Below are 19,262 nucleotides of genomic sequence, written 5' to 3'. Positions count from 1 at the left end.
TGAAATTGAAAGTATACATTTCAAAAGCACAAATGAAATGCAACAAAAGACCAGAAAGGATTATATATTATTTGTTTTGGACCTGTTTCAGGCAAAATATGGAGCAACGCTGGAGAGCAAAGCTTCGACCGATTGGTGGAAAGGCTGAAGGCCCACCTGCCCAAGGCCAGAGTAGTGGCGTGCTTCTGTGAGGGCATGACTGTCCGGAATATCCTCATGGCTATGAGGCGACAAGGACTGGTGGGAGAGTTTCTTCTCGTTGGCAGGTCAGTCAAGCTACGTTCATAAAGTTGAATGAATAGATTCGAGTTTGGATCAAAAAGAAGACTATGAACTGATCAAATGCTAATCAAACCAAAAGTCTACAGATCCATTGTTTTACCAGCTGAGATTTCTTTCAAGTGTCTTCATTTACTGCAACTTTGTGTTTTTTCTCACGTACATGCATCCTTCAAATATTGATATATAAAACAGATAGCGACCTAGCTAGCTATCTATTTGCTGTCTATTAGCCGTATAGCTAGCTATCTATTAGCTATATAGCTAGCTGTTAGCTATCCATTAGCTAGCTAGCTTTCTATCTGAGTTACTTCCGGGTTAAGTGAACGCTGGCGCATGTGGCTGCCGCTGCTCACCCACAGAAAAACTTATTCTGCGACTGTAAAGTGACCTTGAGAATTTTGAAAGGCACTTATAAATGCAATTTATTATTATTATTGTTATTATTATTATTATTATTAGTAGTAGTAGTAGTAGTAGTAGTAGTAGTAGTATTTCACATGGAGAAATAAAAAAAACTCCACTAATCTGTTCATATAATGTAATGCTTCTGACCATTGCTTTTATCACAAGATGAATATTGTTTTCATCTATGCCACCAACATTTGCACCTGATAGTTGATTTATTTATTTATTTATTTAATCACATGATGGACATAAACATTTCCAATATAAAAATCTTTTTTTTTTTCTGCAGTGATCGACACTGAAGCCAATAACTTTTCGTGTAGCACCATGATGCTCATTATTGTCATGATGCTCGTCCTTACTGGTACCAATATCATCATCATCATCATCATCATCATCATCATCATCATCATCATCATCATCATCATCATCAACATGATCATCAACATGATCATCTTCATGGTCTTGCTGCCGAGTGAGGTAAAGTTTACCATCCTGCTTGGGACATGTCATTTTGACTGTTGAAAATGCGATCAAGCGAAAGAGAGTTAAAGCATGTTGAAAATAAAATAAAATAAAATAAACAAATCAATGAATGTGTAAATAAATAAATAAATAAATAAATAAATAAATAAATAAACACACTTCACAAGTTATTTTGTAATTCCAAAAAGAAGATGCGAGCTAATGAAAAAAATAAAGGAGAATTTATCTGGCTGTTTATTTGTAGGAAAGGATGTATGCTGGTTTGACTCAGTGAAAATCATCTATTTCTCATCTGCTTGACTGCAATTTGCATTTTTTTATTTTTTTGAGGGCGCTGGCTGGAAATTCCAGAATTGGATTTGACACCATAGGGGGGTGGTCTTGTATATTAGCCTTTCACATACACTCCTCGTGGCCAATTTGTTTTGATTACTTCAGTGTATTAAATGGTTGCCTTCAGTAAAGCTCGTCTCGTACAAAACCGAGAGTAGATTAGAGGTGGTCACGGGTGGATGCTCGAATCAGCAGAGGTCTGGAGAAGAAAATTATTAGCACCGTTCTGTTGGGAAGGCACTCTTTTTATTCCAGGATAATCATATTACTACAAGAGCACACAGCTGATGATGAAGATAATTATTCACTTAACGCTGATCTGATCAAAGCAAGTGTTGAGCACCACTCGGCATGACATGGCCATCTTGATCGTCCACAATGACCAACAGGATCACACAGAAAAACTCTCAAGCGTATCGGGACCAGGTTCATTTCCAGATCCTATGTGGAGTTTGAATGTTCTCCATTATCTGCATGGGTTTTCTCTGGGTACTTTGGTTTCCTCACGCATCCCCAAAAAACATGCATGGCAGGCTGATTGCACAAACACATAACAAAGCATACTGTCAGCAGCCCAGTCTCGTCATGCCACAACCTCAGTCGCACTTTTGGATCCATGGAGAAAAAGAGACGGCACAATTTTTTTCCCTCCGTCCCCTCTTTGTAGGTACTCAATTGAATTGCTTTTATCTCATATCTTATCAATCCGTTTTCTTTTTGTGCTCACCTCATTCATCAGACATTTGAAAGGGGACCTAACAAAGTGCTTTGCATGGTCATGCCATTTCTGGATGGGAAATTAATTAACCTCTAATTTAGTCCAGACACTGAACTCTGAAAAAGGTAATTAAATGAAATTACGGATATGCCCTCGAGAAAGAGAAGACCCGCTAAGATGGGAAATATGAGCGTACAACAGGAGGTTACCACATTTTAAAAGTATTGAACATTTTTACAAAAATGTGTCATTTCTCTTTTAATTTAACTTCAGTGACTTCACAGGGCAATGGTGCAATTTAGTGGTAGATGTATCATAAAATGAGGGTGCAGCCTTTGAAATCAATTTCAATCAGAAGAAATGAAAGCAAAGCAGAAGAAAACTGGGTTTGAAGATTAATAGTTTATTTCAAATCTTCATGTCGGTATTCTCTGAAGCAAAATAGAAACATTGCTTTATTTCACTTTATTACATAGTGACAAAATCTACCTGGCTTCCACACAAATCTCTGACTCATCATGTTAGTCCAAATCACTTTGATTAAGTTTAAATAAAGAAGTGGCAAATCTGGACGCTTAGTGCCAAAGCGAAATGAGCAACTGACACCTCGTCACCCGCCCATCACTCTCTTTTGCCGTCTTTCTTTCTCTCGCTCTGCTCCTGGTGATACAGTATGTGTGCTGCATCACAGCACCCCCATCTAGTTACTATAGCAACCATGAGTGAAAGCAAGAAAATGGAGTGTGAGGGAAAATTTTAGATGGACAGTTAAGAATCTCTACTTGTTTACTTTGGAAATTACAGCTCTTTACCAAATTTCCTTTTTCCTTTTTCTTAGCTGCAGTTTGAAAAATAAATCTATAAAAAAGGACAACCTTAAAGGGGCTTGAATTGCAGCGGAGATAAGAACGAGTTGGGGATATCTGTGGTACCACTGAGAGGTGGGGCGCATGGAGAAGAGCACATTGCTAATTTACTAAGGAGTTGCCTGGTTCTTGCTTGAACCCACAAATGCCCCCCCCCCCCCCTACACACACACACACAAGTCTGTGCGTGTGTGTTGGTACCCACATGCACAGCTGCATCCCATATAATTATTTGCAGTTGTTATGAAGAGGACAATGTCTCCGATTGCTTCGTCTAAGGCAGCCACTGGGCCATCATTAGCATTCCAAATATATGCTCTTCGAGGCTTGTGCGTACATACATCCTTATAAAAGGTTAGAGTACATCGTCTGGCTGATAGCTTGGTTTATGATGCACCAGGTGCTTGAGCTGCAATAACAGTAAAATTGTTCGGTGTACAGTCTTCAGAATCCAACTGCTGTTCATGTATGCATCCAACATGGCTGAGGATGATACCTTCATTTTGGCCCCTTAAATTTTACATGTTGAAGCATATATGGATGTATTACCAATGGAATGTATTGTCATATTTCTTTATTTTTCCCACAAGTATTTATTTGTGTAGAATGATTCAAAAGGGATATTCATAGTATTTGGTAATTTGTTCCCTTGCAACATTTCAGAAATGCTCAAGATGTATTAAATTATTTCCCAGTGACAAATCCATTGCAAGTGGAGTGCTCCACTGGGCTGGCTTTTACACACACGGCTCCCGGGGGCCTCGTTCCCACTGGATGACTGCGCAAATCTTAGTACGTATGGTTGTCTGTAATTGTGTGACCGAAGTCACTTCACAATTTCAGCCTTACCCACAAGTGTGTCAATATTATTATAACCACTGTATTTTCCGGACTATAAGGCGCACCGGATGATAACGCGCACCTTCAACAAATTACATAATTTAAAACTTTTTCCATATATAAAGCGCACCACATTGTAAGGCACATGGTCTGCTTTTGAAAAAAATTGAAGGCCTTTGAGAGCGAAAAATAGGGTTTGCAAATCGATGTAATCAACAGCAATATGCTTTTTTTTATAATCGCATATCAGAACTTGGAGTCAATAAGATAAACAAAATGGAAGGATGAACTATCTTGCATCAATTATTCAATTGTCAGCACAAGTAACTGTAAGTAATCCCCCACCCCCATTCTGTTACGATATTTTCTGATATATAAGGCACACCTGAAAGCCTTGATTTTCTTCAAAAGATGACTCTGCATCTTATACGCAGGTGCGCCTCACAGTATATGTGAAGTAATATTGAGCCACAACAGGTCTCGCAGCCACCGACTCCATTTCCCCTTGTAGAAATAGTGTGTAATCCCAGCCTCTACCGTAGCGCCTTTTAATGTGATGTGGTTTATATTTGGAAAACTTATATTTCTATATTATATTAGGATGTTTTTTCATTCATTGAGGGTACGATACGCCTTATACTCCGGTACACTTTATACACAGGAAAATATGGTAATTACAGAACCGTACTTGTGGCACCCTGCAAGCCGACTCTTCAATATTCTTTTTTAGACATGGAATAACTGCAAAAGTCTTTCTTAGTCTTCATCATAGTAATATATATAATAGCAGTCGCAACAATAGTGATGATGTCGGGCAAGAGGATGGGTGCATTGAGGTATGACATCAGTCGTGAGTGAAACTGGACCACGTGCCAGGGGAATAAATGTGGGCTGCTCTTCCTCTGCTGTCATTGAGTGTTATGTGTCAGATCAATTACAATATGTGAAGTGCCTTCCCTTTCTGTGAGGTCAGAAGAAGAAGTCTGTAAATTTGGGAGATGCTTCTGATACGTCACCAACTGTCTTTCATCTGCTGATATGATCTCTTTGTAATATGTGAATAGTCAGAAGTTCATTCACACAGCTTGAATGGATTTCAAACTTTTCAAACTTTGTGTAGCTTTGTAAGTCGTCAATTATCCGGTGTATAAGGCGCACACAAAAGCCTTCGTTTTCTTCGAAAGATGACCCTGCACATTATACGCAGGTGCAGCTTATGTGATTGTGAAGTAATATTGAGGCACAACAGGTCTTGCAACTACTGTCACCTGCCATCGACTCCATTTCCCCCTGTAGAAGAAGTAGTGCATAACCCCAGGCTCTACTGTAGCGCCTTATAATGGGGTGTGCCTTATATTTGGAGAACGTTTATATATGTATATATTATACTACCGCTCCTCAACTTACGAACGAAATATGTTCCGAACAGTCGTTCGTAAGGTGAATTCGTTCGTAAGCTTCGGTGCTATATTATGTATGTTTAAGGCTTATATAAGTAATTTTAAGGTTCACATAAGTATGTTTGAGGCTTGTATAAGTAAACCTGTATTGGTTTGTACTGAAAAATAAACATTTAATAACATATATGCTCGGGCCCTGCGATGAACTGGGCAAAGGAAGCCGGGTGCGAGGTGGATGCTCTGAGAGCTCTTACAGCACCTCACATCGGTATTAGTGGCGAAAAAAAGCACTAAACGACTAAACTTGCAGCATTCTCTGATCCGAAAATTTTTCGACATACCCGCAAAAATGTTTGTATAGACCTTTGTTCGTAACTCAAATGTTCGTAAGTAGGGGAGTGTCTGTATTTGGAAACCGTTTTTCATTCATTGAAGGTGCGCCCTATAGTCTGGTGCTCCTCATATAAGGAAATAGTTTGAAAATGCACCATTCATTGGGGGTGCGTCTTATACTCCGGTGTGCCTTATATATTTTTTTTTATTTATTTATTTTTGTCATATTTTATTTTTGTCTGGGGATAAAGCAGTGCTCTTTTAATGTTTTGCCCGATTACGTTGGCAGTTGTCCATCCATCCATTTTCCATACCATCATCATTAGCGGCGCGGGGGGTGCTGGAGCCTATCTCAGCTGTCTTCGGGCACGTGGCAGGGGACACCCTGAATTGGTTGCCAGCCTATCGCAGGGCACACAAAGACGTACAACAGTCACTCTCACACCTAAACCTAGGGACAATTGGAAGTCTTCAATCTGCCTGCCATGCATGTTTTTGGAATGTGGGAGGAAACCGGAGGACCCAGAGAAAGCCCACGCGGGAGAACATGCAAACTCCACACAGGGAGGCTTCACCGGGACACGAACCGGCGACCTCTGCACTGTGAAGCCGGTGTGCTAACCACTCGACTACCGGGCCAGTGTGGCGGCCACTGTTTTTGCCCTCTATTCCCCACCCCCAGTCTTCGGTTAAAGCCACGTGATTGGTTAAGAACCCAGCAGTAGGGGAGGGGGGGTTAAACATTAAAGAGACAGGCAGACAGAGTGAGAGTGAGAAAACACACACACACACGAAAGGGAGAGGACAGAGCTTGAAACAAAAAAAAACAAAAGTGAAAAAAAACAAGTGAAATGGTGAGAACATGGATAGAAAACAGTGAAATTTGGACCCATTTCAACATTGATAGGTTAGGTTAAAATATCCCGTCAATCAGGCTCCACAAATAACACGCACAAGTCATCTGTACACTTGATGCAAAAAGCTATCAACCCAGCTAAACAGATCACAATTGATGAAGAACTAGATACAATTATCACAGAGAAAGCACCTACAAGGGATCATTCCTCAAGATGGTGAAAGAAGCCTATGTTCCTCATCAAGTGTTTAATGCTGAGGAAAACGGACACTCCATTCCATCAAGCCATTAACGACCATCACAAAGGTAAATAAAATGACTTTATTGTACAGTACAGTTTATTTTCTTAATCATAATACTGTAGTACATTTACATACATAAAATAAGGTATATTTTGTTGTTGTTGTTTGTTTTGTTTAAGGCTTAGAAAATTAGAAAGTAGAAAAATATGTTTTATGGGGACCTGGGAACGGGTTGTTCTCATTTTAATGGTTTCCTATGGGAAATTATTTTTTGGGATACACACTTTTCGCCTTACACACTGTCTGGGAACCAATTATGTTCGTAAGGCAAGGTCCCACTGTATTGTGTCAAAACACACCGTTTGACATATTGGTAATTACATAATTTTTAGCCAAACAAATTTTGCTACAGGTCAGGACAGTTTTTGTTCATGCACCTTTTAATCAAACTAATTGTTGTAACTGTGTTCCTTTTAAGCAGAACCCGATTGAGGTGAAGGTAAATCAATTAAGTGAATATTTCCTTTCCCAAAACACTTTTGGAAAGGCCCACTTCAGGTTTGAACGTTGGCCGGGATGAAATATGAAGGCGACTTTGCCTTGATTTATGGTGCGATTATGCTTAGCCACATTAGTCAAATACTTAAGGCTTGAAATCATTTTTTTAAATAAAGAAGTAATCAAATGCAAATTAACAAATTACAAATGGATTATGGTTTCTTCCACTTTAACTCTTTATGGGTGGCATGCAACTGGCTCACTGCAAGGCTTTGAATAGTGTATAGGTTACGCTGCAGTTTGTTTGAATTACAATGGAGAGAATTTACTACAGTATTCTGGACATCACAGTTCCATTATCGGCAGCTGCTATTTCTTTCAGAGTGAATGCTAAAATGTATGCCTGGTGAATATGCTTGTGCGCACATCCAGTACTGAAAAACAGTGTGTTTTTATGAGACACGAAGTGCAGACAGTTGTTTGAGCGTGGGCTCAGAACCATGGCAACAGCCCTTGGGTCCTCGACCGAGGGAGTTGGGAAGAGGCTAACCAAAACGTCATTAGCATCAGTCATTTTGAGCCAGCCTGTATTGGCCTTAGCTCTGATCAGTATTTCTGCCTCACACAAAAGCATATCCTGTCAATTTGTAGCTTGTCGTCATCTTGCCCCTGCCGAAACACAGTCGAGCTCTTACAATGCCCACATAGTTCCATGCCATGTACTCCTGTGTAAATGGAGCACCTGTGTTTTATGAAATCGAAGCATCTTTTTTGGCCACTCTACAACAGGTGCTTGTTTATACAGTGGTCATTGAGAAGAATCTGTTCTCTCTCATCAGTGACGGCTGGGCTGACAGGTATGACGTGACAGATGGTTACGTCAAGGAAGCAGCCGGTGGCATCACCATAAAGCTTCAGTCTGCAGACGTCAAGTGGTTTGACGATTACTACCTGAAACTGCGACCCGACAACAATCTGAGGAACCCTTGGTTTACGGAATTTTGGCAACATCGCTTCCACTGTCGATTGAAAGGGCACCCACAGGAAAACAACAAGTTCAACCGCACCTGCAGCAGTAAGTACCGTATTTTCCAGACTATAAAGCGCACCGGATTATAGGGCACACTTTCAATGAATGGCATACCGTATTTTCCCGTGAATAAGGCGCACCAAAAAGCCTTCTTTTTTTTTAAGAGGACCCTGCACTTTATACGCAGGTGCGCCTTATATGTGAAGTAATATTGAGAACCAAAGGTCTTGCAACTACTGTCATCAGCCACTGACCCCATTTCCCCCTGTAGAAGAAGTGGTGTGCCTTATATTTAGAAAAAAAAAATATATTTATTTATTAGGAAAACCTTTTTTAATTCATTGAAGGTGCGCCTTATACAGTAAAGTCTCGTTATATCGATATTCAAGGGAGTCCAAAAAATATCGATATCACCGGGACTATCGATATATCCGACCCTGTTTGCATGTAATTTTCTCAGTGCGTGCATAGCAATAGCATCGATATAACCGGGACTATCGATATATCCGATATCGATATAACGAGACTTTACTGTATGTGGAAAAGGTTTGAAAATACAGCATTCATTGGCGGTGCGCCTAACACACCGGAAAATACAGTATTTTAAAACTTTTTCCATGTACAGTGATCCCTCGCTCCTTCGCGGTTCACTTATCGCGGCTTTAGTGCATCGTGTATTTTTTTTCCAAGGGATTTTTCTTTTCAAAGTAAAAGAAACAACACTGCAAACAACACTGCAAACAAAGCCGAATAAAACCAAACACACTGGCTTTGAACAGCCCATGGAGCATTCTGCTTCTAGAAATCGGCCATGTCGGTTTATAAAAATCTTCTTGGTAAAAAAAAAAGAAAGAGTGCCAACAACTACTGTTAGGTTAAAATTAATATTGACACTACTGATAACAATGTTTTTCTCTCAGAGAAAGACTACTTCAGTAGAAAAAGACGCTACAGAGAAGCGGAGTCAGGACGAATAGGCGCAGCAGCAAAATATTGTTTTACAACACTGTTCTTTAAACTACTACAAAAATGTTTTCTTTTCTGTTTCATTCTGCAGTATGTACAGTTTTGCATTGTGTAAAAAAAAGCTGACTACATTGTACTTTGCGGATTTCACCTATCGCGGGCTATTTTTGGAACATATCTTCCGCGATTCACTGTATAAAGCACAGTGAACCCTGGTCAGTTTTTGTAAAAAAAATGCAAGGCTTTTAGGTGCAACTTATAGTGATGAAAATACTATAGCGACAGCCTTAATTTTGTGTACACAAAGTACCTTTGCTCACTGCAATTTGTGGTTTAAGTAAAGCCATAATGAACATAGCCCATCATGCTAATACTTTTCAATCTCTTCCTTAATTTAAAATGAGGACAAGAGACAATAATTGGAGTGTTTAATATTGTCGTTATTGTACGCCACACTCACGATAGTCACAAAATAGTTCAAGCAATACCTTTCTGGCAGTGTCAGGTAAAACTGCTATAACTGCAAACATCCTTTGAGCTAATTTCGGACCTGATTAGTTTGTGCAAGTGGTTATAATGAAATGACCAAACAGTGAATAAATATCATGGATGTGTGTTCAGACCGAGATGTTACACTAATGGAAAACTCATAATGTTGTTTTGAACATGCCAGATCAGGCATAGGTTGTCCATCGAGTAGTTTTTTGTTGTTGTAGCAAGAACCAGTCACAAAGCACACAAACAGATAGGCTGCATCCCTTCAAACTATTATCCATGCCGTTAAGTTCCACACAGCTCTGTGCTTTAGCACGGCTAGATTGAGTGCCTCTGGCAGCAGTCCCCTTTATTTCTCCAGGCTGCCCTTCCCTCCCGCTCTCCCTATTCCTCTCTGTTTCATTGGTTGAATTTGTGGATGAGAAAGACTGCGAGAGCACAACTTCAAAGGGATCACGTCAGTTCTATTCCTTTGAAATGGGACGTGAAATCCAAATGAACCGGAGGCAGAAGGAAATGAGATTGGCCGAGGAGAAGCGGTATCGAGAGGCTGTCAAGTGGTCTTTGATGTAGAAAGCCTTGTTGAGATTCATGCAATATACAGAGGGTAATATTAAATCAGGAGTTATTGTCATATAGCTGCCTTCCTCATTAAACTATTCTTCAACCCCCTCACCCATCACCCTCTCCCTAATGTGCAGAAAGAGAATCTCTCCGGCAGCAGTACGCACAGGACACTAAAATGGGGTTCGTCATCAACGCCATTTATTCAATGGCATATGGCCTGCATAACATGCAACGGGCACTGTGCCCGGGCTATCAGGTAGGTGCCGTTCCGGTGATGGATGATGATGCATGAATGAAAAGATCAAACTGTATGCTATTTTTACATTTGAATTATCGGGCCCAAAACGATGACTGTGGGTGGAACTGCAGGAAGAAAAAAAAACATTACTAATCAATTGGCCAAGCACAGTACGCTAAGTCAACAGTCTAATTTATTTAAATGCTCCCCGTCGCCTGTTCACATCATGATTTTCCGGTATGATTGGTGTAGCTAACCACATGGAAAAATGTCTTATTTCATATGAATCGTTTCATGTGAAATACTTTCAGTTAACAAGAATCCAAAAGGATTTGACATTACTTTTACAATACATTTGGGCGGGCACTGTTTTTCAGAAAACACTGCCCAAAAAATAAATAAATAAATACTATTACACACCAATATTTCACTGACTAAACATGTAGAGTGAGATGAGTGATATATGTATTTAAAAAAAAAAAAAAAAACAATTATATTCTGTTTGCAGCAATGTTAAACTTGGAATCTTCAGTAAAATGACAACTTTAGATCAGTTAGTCACTTACAGATGATTTTTTTTTGCATTTGAAGGGCCTGTGTGATGCCATGAGGCCTATTAATGGTGCCACACTGTTGGACTTCCTCATGAAAACTAACTTTACTGGAGTATCTGGCGAGGGAATCCTCTTTGATGAGAACGGAGACTCGCCTGGCAGGTATTATTGAAATGAAAGATCATGAACGTCGGTGACTTTTCATTTACAGAGCATGTGTGATACCACATGAGTTTGTTAATAATGTCTCCAGATATGAAATCATGAATTTCAAGAAGATGGGAAAGGACTACTATGATTATATTAATGTGGGCAGTTGGGACAACCGGGGATTGAAAATAGACGACGACGAAATATGGTCAAGCAAAGATGTTGTCATCAAGTCAGTCTGCAGTGAACCCTGCGACAAAGGGCAAATTAAGGTAAGATCAGTAGACGGTAGAGGCTCAGCAAGTCTTGCTGAGTGAGATGCGAGTTCATGGCTCAAATGCAATTGCTTTTTACTGTATACGGTAATATTGTTGACATAAACAGTCGCGACAGACTCTACTCTGCTTCTTTTCAAGGTGATCCGTAAAGGTGAGGTGAGCTGTTGTTGGACGTGTACTCCCTGTAAAGAAAATGAGTTTGTGTTTGATGAGTATACCTGCCGAGCATGTGAATTGGGCTCCTGGCCCACTCATGACCTCACAGGTTAGTTTATTGTGTTTAACTGTATTTTGTATTTCATAATGATGCAGATGTATTTGGAATTTGATTAGCTTTTATAAGTCTCGCAGTGGAGAAATTGACATTTCACAGCAGCAAAGTTATGGAAGGAAGGGAAAGGGAGAAGTAGAAAAATCAAAATACAGGAGCTACTGGAAAGGCAGCCACTCAGCGCCATCTTCAAATCAAAAGAACAAAAAAAAAAAAAAAGAAAATAATATGGTATAACAAAGTCATTCAATCTTTTTGGATCAGGGAAGTCACGGTGAAATGTGCACGTCTGCTATAAGCTAAATGTTGAAAGCAAACATGAAGCTGTAGCATCATTGACGAAAGAGATGTTTGCACATCTCCTGTCCCAAGTAAATCCGCTTCAATTCCAAGCTGCGACAGTTCCACATAAAATGATCCGAGATTTTTTTTGCCGACCTTGAGTGGCCTGAACGTTACCTATAAATAACATGTATTATTATTATTATTATTATTATTATTATTATTATTATTATTATTATTATTATTATTATTATTATTATTATTATTATTATTATTAATATCCTTGCGAGGTTCGCAGGAGGTGCTGTAGCCTGTAGCCACTCCACACTATGCCACCCTACCCCCGAAAATACTGTATTCTCTTGAATTAAATTTTCTTCCCCTGGCACAACACGCGATTCTATATTTGCCACCCTCCACTGCTGCCCAGTCAGTTTTTTATTTGCTTCTAGCATGATCACCAGTGTTTTAATTATTCTCCATTGCACCTCTCAATGCAATCATATTTTTGCATGCCGTGAAAATGTATTTCTACTCCAATACTTTCAAAGCGAATGAATATTGCCGTGTTATTCTTTCAGCAGCTCATTACGCTGCTTACCATTCAATGATTAAAACAGGAATAGAATCCTGCTGAAAATTCAAATTGAGCCTCAATGGCAGAGACAGAAGCCTCCTCACTTAGCGGAGAATGCCTATTACACAAAATGAATGATAAACATAAAAGGGTGGTGTCATTAGGGGTTTTGTGCTCCTCCATTGTGCTGCACTATGTATTCACTGGCCAAGGAGGTGGCTGTGCTTTATATCATTTATATGTAGGTTACCTCATTTTGCTGCTCTATCAGAAAAAAATTGCAGATTTTAAAGGTTCCATGCCATCAAAATCAAATATTTCCCCACTGCTTTTCAAAAGGTCAAAATCAGTCTTTGGCAAGCTTTTGGTTGCACATTTCCTGTCCGTAGTTTGTCGTTTGCACACAAAGAGACAAAACAAGCGAATTTGAATTCGGCATTGTGAAGCCCCATTCTTCACTCATTATTCAAATACCCTCTGTAATTACTATGCACCGCTTAGTTTAGTAAAACTGGCTGAGCTACAACACACCTGCACCTTGAGCAAAGGGAAAACTTGGCATCAACTGCCAAGCTCCGAGGAGTTGCTGCTCCAGTGTGTCTAGAAGTGGTGGCTCACTTCGCTTCAAATGACTTCTACTGAGCGCATTTTACGAATATTCCACCGCATATAGCTATATTTTACGTTTTAAGACTTGCGCTGAATATTCTGGAAGTCTTGTTTTTGAGTTGGTGACGAGTCCTGACATCACGTCACGGAAGGAACACCCCTGACCGAGAAAGGACACACTGTTGCAGTCCTTTCATCACCTCAATGCATTTTGCGGTACTTTGTTTGGTCTGAAAACTTGTGTTGATCCGCGTTGATGGTGAAATTAGAAGGAAAACACATAAATAACGCGATGGTGAATCGTTTTGTGTTGCGTCAAACAACTATTTGATATTCGCTGACAAAAATTCCCAGGAAAAAAAATCTCCCAATTTGCACGAAGCTTTATCTCCATCTTGTGGGTGCTACATTTCTCTCCAGATGCCTCAAAATGACACGGAATAAATTCTTTCATCAATTGCAAACTTGTATGCTTTCCTCTTCAGAACTATTTGAATCATATTCATAACTGGATGAGTAACAAGAAAGCATCTTCTCCGAATCTGAAGCCATTGTTTTGATTCTCGAGCAAGGCAAGACGTCTTGGCGTGACACCACGAACAAGGGGGCGGGACCTTCTGAAACTGGCCACTTCCGGTTTCAATTTTAAGTAGTTTTAGACACTTTAAGTCATTTTTAATTGGTGTTTTGCATTTGACTAAAAATACCATCCTGTGTGTTTTGGGTATTTTAGATGCTATACAACTTTTTTCTGGTGTCAGTTAGGAAACAAAAAAGTGGTGTCCGTTCTCCTTTAAATGTCATGCAGTATTGATGTATCCCTCCAAAACTCTTCATTATGAATTCCTTAGATTTCCACGTCTTTTAAGCGTCCTTATTGATTTCAAACAGGATGTGATCCAATTCCTGTGGAGTACTTGCGATGGGGGGACCCCGAACCCATCGCTGCTGTGGTCTTTGCCTGCCTTGGACTAATGGCAACATTCTTTGTCACCGCTGTCTTCATTAGGTAACGCATATCTTTAACAACCTTTTGGATGATTGTACGCTACGTGCGCATGACGAAGATTTTCTGATTCGTGGAATTGCCTTTGTTATATACCGTTTAGGTTCAGGGACACGCCTGTGGTGAAATCCTCCAGCAGGGAGCTCTGTTATATCATTCTGGCAGGTATCTGCCTGGGGTACCTGTGTACCTTCAGCCTCATCGCCAAACCACATGTCATCCATTGCTACCTCCAACGCCTGGGAATTGGCCTGTCACCCGCCATGAGCTATTCTGCATTGGTCACCAAGGTGAGGATTGGAAAAGGGCTCTGCTATTCAATACACACCCTTGGACTGCACTTTATTTGGTGTACAGGGGCCTAGGTACAAATCATGTAGGATTCAGATGCTAGCAAGAACGATACAAAAGAATGTGAATGGCACAGATAGATCATGTAGCTGGTCAGGAATAAATAAAATGACGATAAAATAGTTCAAACTAAACGGGCCAAATTTTAAAAAGGATCTGATCATATTTGCATCCTGTTCCTAGACCAATCGCATAGCACGGATCTTGGCAGGCAGCAAGAAGAAGATTTGTACAAAGAAGCCTCGATTCATGTCTGCCTGCGCTCAGCTCATCATTGCCTTTCTGCTCATACTGTTACAACTAGGCATCATTGTAGCACTATTCCTCATGGAGCCACCCCAGGTTAGTGTTTTCTTTTCTTCTTCTTGTCAATAAATGGCTGAAGTCTCAACAAATCATGACAACACACAACAGTCCCCACACCAAAACAATTTGTCGTGGGAATAGCTGGTGGAACAGTCAGATGATGCTTTGTTAGTTTAAACAAAAGATAGCGTGTATAACATCTGGAAGTAAATACCTGGAAATGAATTCTATTTTTTTTTTTGTCTTTAGGAAACAGTATAATGAAATGTATTTATTGATTTTTTTATGTATGTATGTATGTATATTTGTGTATGTATTGATGTACTGCATTTATTTTTGTATTAATGTATTCATGTGTTTATGTAGTTAGTTAGTTAGTTAGTTAGTTAGTTAGTTAGTTAGTTAGTTAGTTAGTTAGTTAGTTAGTTAGTTAGTTAGTTTAGTTAGTTAGTTTCATTTTCTTTATTGGTTTTGGATGACGGGATTGTTGTTTGACATGTTCTGTAGTCCCTTTCCCCGCATCAAAGTTATTTAAGTCATTCACTGCCAGATGTGCAAAAATGTGTCCAATCCAGTGCCAGGATTTTTTCATTGTCACTTGAATTCCAAGACCCACAGAATATTGGGTTTTAGGACTACATAAACATTCAATGCAGTCTGGAGTTAAATGAGCTTGAAATGATGGCGGCTGTGCACAATACAATGCAATGCATACATATTGGTTTATATAGCACTTTAACAACAACTAAAGCTGTAACAAAGCGCTAACATGGAAAAAGGGGAAATGCTGCCCCCTTGTGGAAGAGAAAAACATTGCCAGATATCTGGCCAGCGCTTTATCAGCACCCAAGCAAGAAAAACCAAAACCCGAACAAACTCGGGAATGCCGCTCTAAAGTCATATTTTCAATTTCCGAATGCATTTGTGAATGGCAGTGAATGAGTTAATTTCACAAAAGCTTGGAAAAAAATATTCCCATGTGTACATCAAAAGAGCTTGATGGTGTCATCTGTCCACACAGGTGATCCACGACTACCCCAGCATTCGTCAAGTCAACCTCATATGCAACACCACTAACTTGGGTGTGGTTGCTCCTCTGGGATACAACGGCCTGCTCATTCTCAGCTGTACCTTCTATGCCTTCAAGGTAAGACCTGCTCCTCCCTTCTCCTCCATATTGTACTGCTGACTAACATTTTGAATGACTTCCTATAATTTTGGATTTACACTTATTTATTTTACTTGTGTATCTCGTCAAGACCCGCAACGTTCCCGCTAATTTCAACGAGGCCAAGTACATTGCCTTCACCATGTATACCACCTGCATTATATGGTTGGCCTTTGTTCCCATCTACTTTGGCTCCAATTACAAAATAATCACCATGTGCTTCAGTGTCAGCCTCAGCGCCACAGTGGCCCTTTGCTGCATGTTTGTACCAAAGGTAAGTTTCGGGGTAACTTCTGATGCATTTTGCTGTTACAGTGGTCATCTGCTGTACTTCATTATTGTCCATTGTTAATGTGTATTTTGCATCATAGAATTCATTGAAATCTTCACCACATCACAAAATGTGAAGTTCACTCAGGGTGTACTATACTGTATATTTTACTATGTCATCATAAGGTGTACATAATTCTGGCCAAACCGGAACGAAATGTGCGCAGTGCCTTCACTACCAGTACAGTGGTGCGCATGCATGTGGGGGATGGCAAATCATCCTCAGCTGCTAGCCGCTCCTCCAGTCTGGTTAACCTGTGGAAACGCAAAGGCTCCACTGCAGAGACTCTAAGGTAGGCGTCTATGTGTCTGTGCGTGTGCGTGTGTGTCTGAGTCTGATTCACCTGAAAGATATATTTACTGAAGTCCCTCCCCCGCCTTGTCGATTCTTCTTCTGACCCACAAACTGACGACAATTGGGTAATGGAGACACGACAATGACCCAGATAGGGAAGAAAGAGTGAAAATCGGAGAGCAAATATGAGAGTCCATTCAGAAAGAGATTAATAGAATGAAAAGAGAGGGAGAAAAAAGCAAATACTTGTGTGATGGGCATTTTCACTCCCGTATTTTCCGCTGTATAAGGTGCACCCCAAATGAATGGTATATTTTCAAACTTTTTCCATATATAAGGCTCACAGGAGTGTAAGGCGCACCTTCAATGAATGAGAACAGTTTTCCAAACATACTATATAAATATCTAACATGTTTCAAAATATCAGGCAAACCACACTACAAGGCGCTACAGTAGAGGCTTAGGTTATACGCACGACTTATCTTACAGAAGGAAATAGAGTCGATGGCTGCTGGCAGTAGTTGCGAGACTTGTTGCGGTTCAATATTAATTCACATATAAGGTGCATCTGCGTATAAGGCACAGGGTCATCTTCTGAAGAAAATCAAGGCTTTTACACCGGAAAAGGCCTTAATCTTCAAGCTATCCTCGAAGGTGCGGAAAAGTGGTTAAGATTGAATGACTGTCTGTGTCTTTTGTGTTGTGTCATATTATTTTTCATTTTGACTTCAAAATGGCGCCGCGAAATGGGCTGCCTTTACAGCAGCTCCTATATTTTGTTCTTCTACTTTTTACTTACATAACTTTGCTTTTGTGAATTGTGAATTTCTTCATTGTGAGATTATAAAATCTGATTTTATGTCATATAAAGCAATAGGCAAAGTTCTTAATTGTAGCTCTTGGAAGAGCACTTGCGTGAGGCTGGGTTGACTCACAACTTGAGAATAGCAAGCTCAAAAGCGGTTCATGTTTGAATCTTGTCAAATTGATGGGATTGTAATTGTTTGTGTGGTACTACTTTAGGTACCCTGTGTTTGTGGGTTATTGTGATTTAACAGAAGATCAGGTGACACACCATGACAAATTAATTCAAAAGTCCATGTAATTCCACAGTGTACTGATATTTTTCTGGCAACTGTCTGTGGAGGTTTTCACGCCGATTTAGGGCCCTTTAAAATACCGTTTTGGAGACTGATCACATTGCATTTGCTTTAGACATACTGTGTTGCTTTCACTGTCTTACCCTGTTGAACTACCCACAGAGTACTTCGTAATTTTAAATTGATTTTTTTTTCAGTTCAAATGGTAAATCGGTGTCTTGGGCCCAGACCGAGCGCAACAGTTCCCACGGGAACCACTTGTGGCAGCGTCTGTCCTTCCACATCAAGAAGAAAGAGAACAATCAGACGGCAGTCATCAAGCCCTTCTCCAAGACATCTGAGGAGCGCTACTGCGGAGGAGCCGACCTTCCTCCACACATGCCCTTGCCTTCCCTCCCATCCATTTCCTCCCTGCCCTGTCAAAGTGACACCGGCGGCGACAAGAATCTCTACGACCTATCCGAAGCAGAGGAGAGGTATTCCCTCACATATGGGCCTCAAACACCCTCGCCAATCAGTACGGTGAGCCAGAGATTCGCCGCCGGTTTGGAGGAGGACCCTCAGACGACAGGCGGTACGAAATATCCCGGCAGTACTTGCAGCCAGAGCAGCGGCAGCAGTTACGGCAAGGTCAGTAGCGGCTCGGGTGTGGCCGGGTGTGACGGTCGCCTGATCATCTTGGAGGGTCGTCCGGTGGCGTGCCAAAGCAACCTGATGGATCAGATCAGCTGTGTGGTGAACCGCTTTACAGCCAACATCAGCGAGCTCAACACCATGATGCTGTTGTCCTCTCCCACGCACCCTCATCCACACAAACACTCGCCACCAGCGCCGCACCCCACCGACCCCTATCTTCTTCCCCGTGAGATCCACAACCCTCCTATCATCACCACCTATGCTGAGGTCCAGCCCCACCCCATCGCCGAGCCAAGCTTAGGCCGCCAGGTCGGCTGTCCCATTCACCCAGTCCCTCTTCCACATCCGCCTTACCCTCTTCCACCTCCTCATCCCCAGTCCTCCCCTTCCCTTTCCCCCATGCGAGGCGGCTTGGTCACCTGCCTCATGGACTCACCACTGAGGAGGGTGGAATTGGAGGAGGAGCTTATTGCTTTGACTCCCCCGTCGCCCTTCCGGGACTCTCTGGCATCGAGTAGCAGCTCGGCTGTGTCTGATATAGATCTTTGTCTCCCCCCGGTGCCCTCCCACCCTCCCCCGTCACCTCCTTCGCCCAGGTACAGGAGACTCAATCTCAGAAACTACAGCCTGAGTTCCTCTTCGCTGTGAGGCAGAAACGACACAGAGGGAGAGGAAAAAATCAAGAAAAGTGGACGGATCAACCGGAATCCATTCATCCACACGACGATGTAAAAAACTTTGCGTTTACATGTGTGCTGTGAGGTTCTATTTTCATCGTAAATTTCCTTGGGGAA

At 41.0% G+C, this 19,262-nt stretch overlaps 1 protein-coding gene across 1 annotated transcript in view; it reads left to right on the top strand.

The window, feature by feature from the left end:
- Positions 1 to 19,116, top strand: part of grm5b (glutamate receptor, metabotropic 5b) — a 24,769-nt gene extending 5,653 nt beyond the window's left edge. The window contains exons 5-17 of the mRNA XM_089014127.1: positions 92 to 266; positions 8,099 to 8,334; positions 10,452 to 10,573; positions 11,147 to 11,271; positions 11,363 to 11,531; positions 11,676 to 11,802; positions 14,168 to 14,285; positions 14,386 to 14,572; positions 14,817 to 14,975; positions 15,961 to 16,086; positions 16,199 to 16,381; positions 16,564 to 16,730; positions 18,030 to 19,116. Of these exons, the coding sequence (XP_088870253.1) occupies positions 92 to 266; positions 8,099 to 8,334; positions 10,452 to 10,573; positions 11,147 to 11,271; positions 11,363 to 11,531; positions 11,676 to 11,802; positions 14,168 to 14,285; positions 14,386 to 14,572; positions 14,817 to 14,975; positions 15,961 to 16,086; positions 16,199 to 16,381; positions 16,564 to 16,730; positions 18,030 to 19,116 (2,981 nt within the window). The remainder of the gene's footprint in view (positions 1 to 91; positions 267 to 8,098; positions 8,335 to 10,451; positions 10,574 to 11,146; positions 11,272 to 11,362; positions 11,532 to 11,675; positions 11,803 to 14,167; positions 14,286 to 14,385; positions 14,573 to 14,816; positions 14,976 to 15,960; positions 16,087 to 16,198; positions 16,382 to 16,563; positions 16,731 to 18,029) is intronic.
- The last annotated feature ends 146 nt before the right edge of the window (positions 19,117 to 19,262 follow it).

This window comes from Hippocampus bargibanti, linkage group LG14 (assembly GCF_051943395.1).
Source record: "Hippocampus bargibanti isolate YZ-2025 linkage group LG14, ASM5194339v1, whole genome shotgun sequence".
In the NCBI taxonomy this organism is placed as follows: Eukaryota; Metazoa; Chordata; class Actinopteri; order Syngnathiformes; family Syngnathidae; genus Hippocampus; species Hippocampus bargibanti.
Note: the sequence above shows the minus strand (reverse complement) of the source record. Positions and strands in the feature narration are given on the sequence as shown.